The following is an 11,208-nucleotide window of genomic DNA, read 5'->3' on the forward strand; positions in this document are numbered from 1 at the left end:
TAAAATAACATTGCAATACCTCTGAAGTATTTAGACACAGGAAAGAGGAGAAATTCTGTCACTGATTTCAGCGTTTATAGGTGAAATCACTTGGTTAGTTTACAAGACTATATATAACTTACTATATATTTATTATATACACTGGGAAGCAGGGGGTTTGTATTAGAGTAAGAAGTGTGTTTCACATTTGTGTTAGTTCATAAATAACTTGTTGGTAACTGTTGAAATGCAGTTCTACGTGGCTAACTGTATTATAGAAGTTTTTATAGGGCATACTGGCAATAATGAGTGACTTCTCAGTTTTTGGGTAGAAATGAGAAATAAAAAAAATTAGATTGCATTTTTGTTAATCCAGTGAAATTAAAAACAAGCAAACAAAACCCAAACCAACAACAACAATAAAAGTTTGGGGTTGCCCTCTCTTATTACAAATATCCTTGTCCTGTAAGGAAAAGATAGCTTTAGTTTTCAAGAAGTTTTAGGTGAAAGGTATTCTTCTTCAAAAATACACTTAACTGAGCCAAAACATGAATGAGAAGATTGAGTCTGTGTAAAAAAAAAAAAAAGTGTGCATTTTTGAGACAAATGTTATTTTTAAGATAGTACTTTAAAATCTAAAGTGTTTGGGTTTTTTTTTTTTAAATGTATTCTGCATCATTCTTAATCTTAGCAGTGGAATGTAGGACTTGATTACTTTTTCGAATGGGAATGAAAATTTAGTGAAATGGACCCAACAGCTTTTTAAAATGCCTTGCTAGTTCAAAGCAGCTACTTTCTGGATAGACAAGGGAAAGTAAAAAAGCAGGCTTAGGAAAACCTTTTGTTATCCAGTTCTAATGGCAATAAAACAGTCCACTCTTCAGATTTTTAAGAGTAGATCTCACTCTCTTGTGCTTGTTTTAATTCCAGGTTAGGTTCTCAACTTTTGAACAGACTGGTTCTTGGTCTGTGCTTTCTTTCACTTGTAAATAAATTGCTTCTTCCTCTAAATGAAGAAGCAAATTCCTTTATACCTGTAAAAGAGGATGTGAGTGTTGGAAGCTGGCTCTCCAGCTCAGATTGTTTGCTCTCCGTCAGGCTGGCCCTTGGGCAAGGATGTTGGTCTTGAGGTCCCACTATTTCTAAATTTCCACAAACTTGCAATGTGTGAAGTGAAGTGGGGAGGGGGGGAAGCAAGCCTTTAAATATGTAAGGTCAGAGTGTTTTCAGGTATTAAATGAGTTTGAAAAAGCAAGCCCTCAGATAAGCTGTTGTATGGGTCATTTATATTTACGGATCGAGCATCTGTTGATGTCTTCCTCTGGTGTTTGTACAGCCTTTCCATTTTGGGGGAGCACTTGGTGTTAGGGCAGGGGAAGGCCACAGCAAAAGGCTGCACGTGAGGAGTTGTGCTGCTTTCCCCACTGCCTAGCATTGAAACATAAAATACCCAGTCGCGTGTGATCTTGAGGCAGAGGGAGTTTTGTTCCAAGTCATAAATGGTGGGGATACAGACATCCCTTGGAGGGAGTGTGGGAGCAAGTCAGATGTGAAATCTCGTGCCTAAAACAGAGGGCTTGATGGGTCTTCATTCATGAGATGTTCTCTAGCATGTCTCTGCCTGTGACCCTCGCTGTTGTGGGTGACCAAGATCACAGAGAGAGGAGTGATCTCGCAGGCTATCCTGGAATCAACTCTGAGGAGTGTCTGAGCTCTCAGGAGGGGCCGAAGGCCAGTGTGGAGAGCAGAGCACAGGATCTGTTTTCATAAAGACCTCAGTTGTTAGGGAGGTGGATTACCTTGTTTTCATTCTTCAAGGCTTTTTCATAGCATGCAGGTTTGCAAAGTGCTGGAGAATTCTTCCATCCAGGGTCATGTTTGAACATAAAGTGTTCGCATTGCTGCTTGCTTGGAAATATAAAACCTAAATAGCTTTAGTTACAATTTTAACTAGGCAATTTCAAATTGTCAAATGTTTTAAGAAGTTGATGGCCGCCACCGCTCAGAGGATGTGTCTGCTTTCTCACGTTTGCAATGGGTATGTAAAATGGATGAGCTTAAACCCCATAGAACAGCTAGAATAGTTTTATTTCATGTTTGCAGTGGCCTAGGAGGATATATGTAGTATAATGTTAGTTAACCATCCCTGTTGTCTGTTTCGAGCTCTAACAGACAGAGCGTTAAAGTACTTGGGTTCTGTTAGCATAAACGGCGAGAATGTATATAGTGTTGGTGGACACACTTCCATGCATGAGGCTGTAAGTCCTTCCTGGGGGGAAGAGGAGGTCTCTCAACTGCTGAGTGGTAAGGTGGCATCTGGGCGATTGCTGCAGAGTCTAAATAGCAGTTCCTACCCTGAACCTTAATGCTTATCCATCTTGACTTGCGGGTGCCTGCATAACACTTTATGAAAACTTGATATTTATTTCTAGCTTATGCTTTTTAAAAATAGATCTGTCAGCAGAGATAGTCTTCTTTGCACCCCTGTGCTAAAGATTACATTCTTAGTACGTTAATCATTTTGTATTATTAGTGTTCTAGGATTAATTTCTATTGACATATCTGCTTAAGACTTATAAAGTGTTTGCTCACTAAGTAGTATCTTACATTTTTGGATCGTTATTGGATGTGTCATTTCGTCTGCCAGTGAAATGTGTTAAGCATAAAAAAGGTCATACAGTGGAAGAATAGCCAACGTACTTTCTAGCTGGGTTTTATACTGCTGCTTTGAATGGTATGCTGGACTTAGCACATCAGATAACTTAAACTTTATTACACTTGTGACTAACTTCATTTGATAACTGATTTTGAGAAAATGTTCGGAAGTGTGAATAGGTTCTCCGCCCCTCTACTGTAATGAATGCAGTGCTTAGGTTTGTTTTTATTTCTTGCTAATAATTTTTATAGTAGATGATCATCAGCTCCACACTAAGTTAGATTCTGCAGCTCTGTACCTTCAGCCACTGACACAAACCAAGAGTCTGTTTAAGATAATTTCCCGAGCTGGATCTCAAGTACTGGCACTTAGGAGCTATTTGTTTATCTTCGAATGAACTGAGAGCTGCTGGAAGATACTGAACTGGTCAATGCAATCAGCACTGCAGATCAGCAGTGCTGAACAATGCTTCCAATAGCGCTGTTTTAATTGGCCCAGGTGTCTAAAACCTGCAGATGTCATGTTGAGGCCCGCTTTATCACGATTTGCTATCCGAGTGGCTCAGTTCCCTGGGGATGTGAATGCTGGTAGCTGTGTAATGTATATATGTCCTTCCAAAGGAGGACCTCTTCATCATGCAGTCTGGCAGTGTTTTTGTAGAGATCTGGTGATTTCCCCTTGTGGGGGTGGTAGAAATAAAAAGTCCAGAAATCTGAGGGGTTTTTCTCTATCAGGGCAAGTAATGGAAGCTATTTCCAGTCCCAGGTCGTATAATTTTGTACCTGAACACTGATGCTAAGCAAGAATGATGTTATGATCCAAGTACTGTATTAAAAAGGGAGGGAGTTATGTTTTTCTATTTTCTGAAGTCTGAGTGAACTGCAATGGGAGTTTAGTTGGCTTTCTGACAACTGCTTGTCATTATTAATATTTCTATGACCAATTTTATGATTAATATTGTTCTGGGTCTTGATTACATGTGACTCCCTGAAAAAAAATAAATCCCTGCTGCTGAATGCTAACAGATCCCATCCCTTTATAAACTCTGGAGGAATACAAAGGGAATAAAAAAATGTTTGCTTGCCTCTTTTTTTCTTTTTTTTTTTTTTCTTCTTGGGCTGCTGCCATGTTCAACATCAGCTAGCACTTCTGCTTTGTCTTCTTTCTGTCACATCAGCATAGCAACTGAGTAGGCAAACATGACTGGAAGCCAGGGAAATATGGTAATGTGGGATGGTGGCAAAAGATTTATCAGACCTCTTTTTCCCCAGCTGGGTTGTTTAAGGTTACAGCAGGAGCTTCTAAATACTAGGGAGGAAAAACTGTTAAGGATGCAGGATTTGATTAAATCACTTACCAGACTAGCTGTGAGGGTGATGCCTGATTCTGTCCTGAACTCCAGATCAGGACCTACAAGGACACTGAGTCTTTCAGGGTGGTGTGAAGACAGATTATTAGGGTCTTGTTGCTTAAAGTCAGAGTTGAAAGGGAAGGCGTCCTGGTGGTTAGAGCATTGGCAAGCAATGACCCAAGATGTACAAGCCTTTTTCCTCTTGTAAGACACCTTGTGTGCAGGGGTGGGGGTGGGTGAGTGTAAAAGTTCTTGGGGGAGAGAGAGCAATTAGTACACCTATCTGTAGAAAGCTCTCTAGGGTGACTAAAGGGAAAGCAGTTAATTGATAATGGTGGATCCAGGATGCATTTGCAATATGCAAAGCAGTCTACACCAGTGTTTCATTTCCTTGCAGACTACAAAGAGCCTTTAACTGTTTTATGTCCACATCTCTAGATCTGTTCATAAAAATATGCCTTTAAACTCAGATTTTGTATGAACTCACTTGCTAGCTTATTGACATAAAGATCTACTCTCCCTTGCCCTTTGTATGTTTCCTGTGTTGATGTGATCCCTACCTTAAAAAAGGCACTAGCTGCATATAAACATACACAAGATGCTTTAAAATAACAGGGCCTTAAAAAGAAATTATTTTGTGAGATTGTGATGTTGGATGGATTTAACTGCTGTGAAGTTGTGCTGCTGTTCCTGGTGCCTGCCCAGGATGCTGGCTGTGGAAACGTTGGGTGCTATTTCCAAGTAGCTTTAACTGGCTGCTTGTGAGACAGTGCAGTAGCAACTATTCACCTGCCTGATGTTCTGCTGAAAGGGCATGGCTGTGACATGCTCCTGCGCTGGACTAAGACTTGAGTTATTACTTTGTTTGTATGGCAGTATGTGGTGTGCTGGGACTCTGACCTTGAGTGCTAGCCCACTCTTCTAGAGGGTCAGAACTCATAGTGGCAAAGGTTTTTTAAGAGAGCTGGAGTGTATGTCTCTACAAGACCTTATCTAGCTCTTGAATTGAAAGATTTACTTTAAACTGCCTTGCATTAGCACAGAAAAGCCTCAGGCACTAAAAGTCTGAGACCTGAAGTACTTTGGCTGTAGGGTATACTGTAATATCCAGAAATCTTTTTAAGTGCAAGTATTAATAGATAGCAAATTGAGAGTGCCTACAGCCCCTCCTGGGAAGAGTATGTGTATTTCTAACTCTTACTGAGCTAGGAGTATAAATCACACCATGTATAAAGGAGTGTGGTTCCATGAGATGATGGAGCCGAGCTTGTCACATCTGAAAGGGGACAGTCGCTTTCCTTTCTTTGGAGCTTCTTTCCCCCTTGGCCATGGCTGGTTAGTGTTATACTATTTCAGTGACTATGTATCTGAATGAGAAGATCTTAAGGAGAGCACCTTGGTGGAGTGAATGAATTATTCAAACTATATTCAGCAGTTCAGATGTAAAAAGATTGATTTTCTTTTTCTTTGTGTTTCTGAATATATTATGGTTGTTTCATTATCACTAGATGTCTGTTAAGTACTTTCTGTTCCTCCATTTGCTTATGGTAGGCAGCTACTCCTGAATAAATTAGGAGAGGCAATATAGAGAGTGTAGGATTATGTTGGCATGTGATTGTTGACTCACTTTCCAAAGAAAGAATAGGCTCAATTGTATAATGCTTTTTTTTTTTCTTCATTCTAGTACATCAGTTCACTCTGTTATGTTTTTTTTATTGCAGCCTGCTTAGTTTGTAGAACAAGTGACTCCTTTGAATGTCAAAGCTGACTTATTTTGTAGCATCACAGAGTAAAAAGTGCCCTTTTTTATGAACTCTGATAACTTGAACACTGACTATTAGAAAAAGTACTGTCTATACACAGTATGGTGAAACACTAAAACAGCGGTGAAGTTCTTGTACACAGGTGTGTGTGTTAGGTGTGTTTCTCTACACCCCCTCCATTCAAACAGTGTGGTCAGAATGCAAATAAAGAGAAATCATCACTTCAGAGGGGAGGTGGGGGGTGTGGCTCACGCAATGCTTACAGGGCAATACTAGCAGATGGCCACTGTACTGAATTTCAGACCATATTTAAGACTTTCATGGGCCATGCTCTCATGTTAAGAGTAAAATATTTGGGTGGGGAAGTGTAGAGTAAACATTGAGGAAACTATTCCATATTTTTTTTTATATTTGTAGTAAGAAGTTTTCTGACCTGTAAAAAAAGGAGCCACAAAGAAGAGGGGGAAATGATTGCAAAACCTGCAGTCCATAGAACAAGAAATGACGGGGTTACAGTTCTGCAAGGAAGGTCTAAATTAGGTGCTGGGAGAGTTGAACATTGGGATAGGTTGCACGAGGAGGCATGAGAAGACAATTTTCCAGGCTGTGTAGTATTGTTTTAAAGATAAACATGGCCACAGTGGTTACAACTGGAGTAGAGGCAGCAGAGGTAGGACTGACTCGGGGCACGTGAGTACCCTCTTTAGGAAAAATCCTCAGAAGATTCCTTTGAAATAAATCAGGATTGAGGAAGCTCAGATAGCTAGTGGGTGATTCTGAGAAGTTTCATCTTTTGAGTAGGCTGAAACTGTGGTGAGTTTATTGCGGTAAAACTAAGTTTTCAATCATATTGATATAAATTTTTTTTTTTTATTTTGAAATTCTCCATAATACTTGCCAACTCTAGAAACACTACATTAGGGCAGGAGTTGTTGATGATAACAAAACAATTTTGCTATGAATTTGACAGATTGTCTCTGTCTTCTGGGTGTCCCAGATATCCTCCTTGATATCTGGAGTAGTGTGTCCAGTTTTGGGCTCCCCAGTACAAGAGAGAAATGGAGCTAGTGGAGGGTGGCCAGCAAAGGGCCACTAAGATGATGAAGGAGCACCTCTCTTATGAGGAAAGGCTGAGAGGGCTGGGACTATCAAGCCTGGAGAACAGAAGGCTCGGGGGACCGCATCAGTGTGTACAAATACCTGAAGTGGATAAGTGGGACAGAGCCAACCTCTCTTCAGTTGTACCCAGTGCCAGGACCAGAGGCAGTGGACACAAACTGTAACGCGGGAGGGTCCCTCTGAACATTTTACTGTAAGGGTGACTAAGCATTGGCACAGGTTGCCCGGAGAGATGGTGGAGTCTCCCTTGGAGACATTCAAAAGCTGTCTGGACACAGCCCTGGGCAGCTGGCTCTAGGTGGCCCTGGTTGAGCAGGGGGTTGGACTGAATGACCTCCAGAGGTCCCTGCCAACCTCAGTTGTTCTGTGATGCTGTTTCTCAAAATCAGATTAGTAGCATTTACAATAGAACTGCTTAAGCACTTGACTTCAATATGAAGTCGTATCCCTCCCTTTTGTTCTTGATGTTGTCACTGAAAACTTCATACATCAGCACCCTAAACAAGCTACATCTTTCCTCTGTTGCTCAGAATCAGTGAAAGTATATTAAAAATTTTGTACTTAAGACACCTAGTAGGCACAATGACACGGCTCCAGCATTCCCTCTGCAGAACAGAATGTACCCTTCCTTTCCAGGTGGTCGGAGGCAAAGTAAAGAAACCAGGCAAGCGAGGTCGTAAACCAGCCAAAATAGACTTGAAGGCAAAGCTTGAAAGAAGTCGTCAGAGTGCAAGGGAGTGCAGAGCCAGGAAGAAGCTGAGGTACCAGTACCTGGAAGAGCTGGTTTCAAGCAGAGAGCGAGCCATCTGCGCTCTCAGAGAAGAGCTTGAAATGGTAAGAAACTATAACTTAACCTAACTCTCAATATTATTTGAGATCTGTCCTTGTGGGCATTTCTTCTTGAAATCACTGTGACTGAGAGTGGGATTTGGCTAGCCATAAGGTATCAAAACATCAGTAACAGATGCACTCAGCTGTTTGCTGATTTTGTGTGTTGAACATGAACCTCATGTCACAAGTTAACTGATGGTTTTGAACGGGAAGCAAGCAAAGAAAGGGCCATTGCATATAAGTCTGTTGTCTTTGAAATGTTTGTTTCGAAAAACCTCTGACAGAGGTTAGGAAGAGGTAGAGGGTGGAAAGAGATGTCTTAAAATGTCAAGGGGGACATGTATCCAAAGTGTGTCATTGCTTCCCACAGACCTTTGTCTCTGTTGGGGAGGTTGATTCTTGCAGGATACTCTCATCTACGTGTGTAGATGGTTGCGCAGCTGTCCTGTGTTTACAGCACATTGAAGACGGGTGTCTTGGTCAAATATGCTGCATTAACTGAAGAGGATGTTTCATCTGGAAATACAGACTCAGCTTCTCAGTAATACTGAGTTGCTATTGAAATGTCACTGGAACTGAGCATATTTCCTTGACCTTGCCTTAGGTTTATTTGAACAGGCAGGGCTAATCATGACAAGTGAATAGGGTTAGGATTGGGTGAAAAGTCAGCCAACACAGGTTTTCCTCTGTGCTTCAGGGTTTGCTAGTGAAGAATTTAAGATGAGGGAAGCAGGAGAAAGGCACGTGTGCCATAACTGTGCCTTGCACAATCAGAACTCACCTCTTAATAGTCAGTCAGCCCCAGAGTCATGTGAAATATTTGTTTTTAATAGGCCATGAACTGGAACGGTATTCTGGCATGCCAGCAGCAAGAAAATGCACAAAGTGTTCCATGTTGTTTAATAATTACAGTATTGTGTCTAGTACTGCTACTGAGTAGCAGTTTATTGACTGAAACAGGATTTACTGAGGCCAGGTATGCAACCATGGGCACGTGCTTAGCTCGTTAGTGCTCTGCAGTTTTGTAAGAGGCTTCAGCCCAGTAAATTAAAAGCTTAAGTGAATATACTGGAAGGTAAGGATTACAGCTCTGTTTTGTCTGCTAATGTGATCCTGGCAGTTTGCTAGCACCTAATATGCTTGCATGTTTTAGTACAAGCAGTGGTGCATGGCGATGGACCAAGGGAAAATCCCCTCTGAAATAAAAGCCCTGCTAACTGGAGAGGAGCAGGGCAAAGCACAGCAGAACTCAGCCAAACTTGCCAAGGCAGTGAAGACAGAAGCAAACAGCAGCAATCCCTGTAAGTATCCAGCCTATGATTAATTCCTATTTTGTTACATCTTTTGTGGCGTAGGAGGATGGCTGTGGTGTAGGAAGAAACATAAGGATGTGCTTTTGGGCACAAATAGTTGATTGAAGCAAAATGCTTAGTGAGTGGTACAGACTCTGTGTAATATTTACATGGACTACACAGAAATTACACTAGCTAGGAAGTTGGGCAGTTATTTTAAAAAGAAGACTCAATCTTTGTGTTTCACCAAGGCCTGTGGAGGCCTGTGAAGACCCAAGACCTTGATCTTTTACAGCATTCTCTGTTTTCCTAATGCAAGGTAAATAGAGCACATAAAATTTAATTGAATTTTAAAAACTCCATCAAGAAAACATTATTCTGTCTGCAAGCACTCAAAAGTGAGAAATGCTAGACTTGGAATTTCCTATGGAGTCTTCCTTCTGCCTCATTTGTGCTTGTCCAGGGAATGAAACAAGGTTGTTCTGGGGATTGAAATGTGAAAAGATCATGTGATATGTATTCCTGATACATACATGCAAAAGAGCAGAGTTAAGGTGTAGCACAGGCAATTCTGTGTCTCACATCTTCTAATTTCGTAATATTTCATGCTACAGGTTAAATTACATTTTGCTGTAAATTAAAAAAAAAAAGGAATGCCTAGCTTTGTTTTTAAGAAACAACGTGAAAAACCAAATTTGTAACTGTAACAATCTTCCCCCCCACGGTGCATTATTCACAGGAAGCCAATGCAGAACCTTCCGCACTGCAGCAGAGATAGCTTTGTAGCTAGCAGAAGAATGCTGTTGTCAGAGAAGTGGATGCATCCCTGGGTGCAGGGGGAAGGATCCCAGTCCGCTGTCTCCTCTTTGCTCCTCCCCACATGAAACTCTTTGGTGTTCCCAAGCCTGCATGGAGTGAGGTTTTCGGGGTAATAGGTGTTTGTGTAAGCGGAACCTTGTTCTTCCTTTCTCTACACCACCCTCCCCAATATACAGCTATGGCAGCTTTTGGGCATTCCCAATAAGAGATGGGGGCTGCTTTTGTGTCAGAGCCCAGAATTACACTGGCTTTGTGGTCAGTAGTTGGGTGGTTAGTAACCATTGTGGGAGTCTGAGAGGTTCTGTAAAATAAAAGCAAGAGGAGGATCTCATAACAGCTTCGCTAAAGCTAAATGGAGTATTGTAGGCTGAGGAGAAGGAAGTGGATCAAAAGCTTTCAGTAAGAAGGTTTATAGTAATATAATTTGTAACCTAAATAAAGATGTTGCTTTCAGCATCCTTTTATAATGCAGCATGTCTTTTATGTTATTGAGGCTCTTCAAGAGAGGTACTCCATATGTTCCCTGCTTCTGCCTATACTACTTTCACAGGATGTATTTTTTCCCCCCTCCTGTTCCTGGTAAGATGGTCAAAGCATCTCCTTCCACCCTGCTTCCAGCAGTGGAGCAACTGCCATCTCCTCCCACCTATTGTGCTCTGCTCTTTCTGTATCTGCTGACACTTTGGGCCCTAGTGTCTTTCTAGGCTGCAACTTAATATGAATTCTGCAGTGCTATCCTGGTTTCCCAGAAAAAGATAATGCCAAGGACTGGTAGCAAGGAAAACAAGTTGCATCAATTTGGTCTTAAAATAAGAGAGGCAATGGCAAACATCTTGTGGGTTGATTTACTCATCCAAGATAATGACAGATAACCTTCCACTTTCCTTAGGCTGCTCTTTCTCCAGTATATACTTTTTGTGTGTATATGATGCAATGTGGAGAGTGGAGCTCTTGGGACTTTCAGTGTGGGTTTTGCTTGCTTATTCTGTTTTGTTTATGACAATGTCTTTCTCCGTCTTTTATGAAATGCATGGAACATTTTTTAATCTTATGTTTTCTTCTTTGTATCATAGAATAAATACTATAATGAATGACTTTGCTAGACTGAATGTTGCCTTCTTTTTGTTGAACTACGTGGGTCTGTTTAGCATTATCTCAATTCAGGATTAGTCAAAACCACTGAAAATGATAAAGTGCCGTATTTCAGTGTACAGCAGAACATTATGTTCAAGTGCTTGTATATTAATCCTTAAGCATGGTTTTAAATTTATTCTCTACACCCTCTACACATGTACTTAGTAAACCCAAGCTAGAAATGTTGCATAGACACGGAAAACTATTTTGAAAGGTTAAGTAATACTGAAGCAGAGATAGGGAGGATATGACTGTCTGTCCCCC

The 11,208-nt window shown here is 41.0% G+C and overlaps 1 protein-coding gene across 1 annotated transcript in view; it reads left to right on the forward strand.

Annotated features, from left to right (window-relative positions):
- CREBL2 (cAMP responsive element binding protein-like 2) overlaps positions 1–10,189 on the forward strand; it is a 13,707-nt gene extending 3,518 nt beyond the window's left edge. The window contains exons 2-4 of the mRNA XM_009879735.1: positions 7,505–7,702; positions 8,853–9,000; positions 9,731–10,189. Of these exons, the coding sequence (XP_009878037.1) occupies positions 7,505–7,702; positions 8,853–9,000; positions 9,731–9,732 (348 nt within the window). The 3' untranslated portion in view covers positions 9,733–10,189. The remainder of the gene's footprint in view (positions 1–7,504; positions 7,703–8,852; positions 9,001–9,730) is intronic.
- Positions 10,190–11,208: the final 1,019 nt, after the last annotated feature.

Source organism: Charadrius vociferus, unplaced genomic scaffold (genome assembly GCF_000708025.1).
Source record: "Charadrius vociferus isolate BGI_N301 unplaced genomic scaffold, ASM70802v2 scaffold90, whole genome shotgun sequence".
NCBI lineage: Eukaryota > Metazoa > Chordata > Aves > Charadriiformes > Charadriidae > Charadrius > Charadrius vociferus.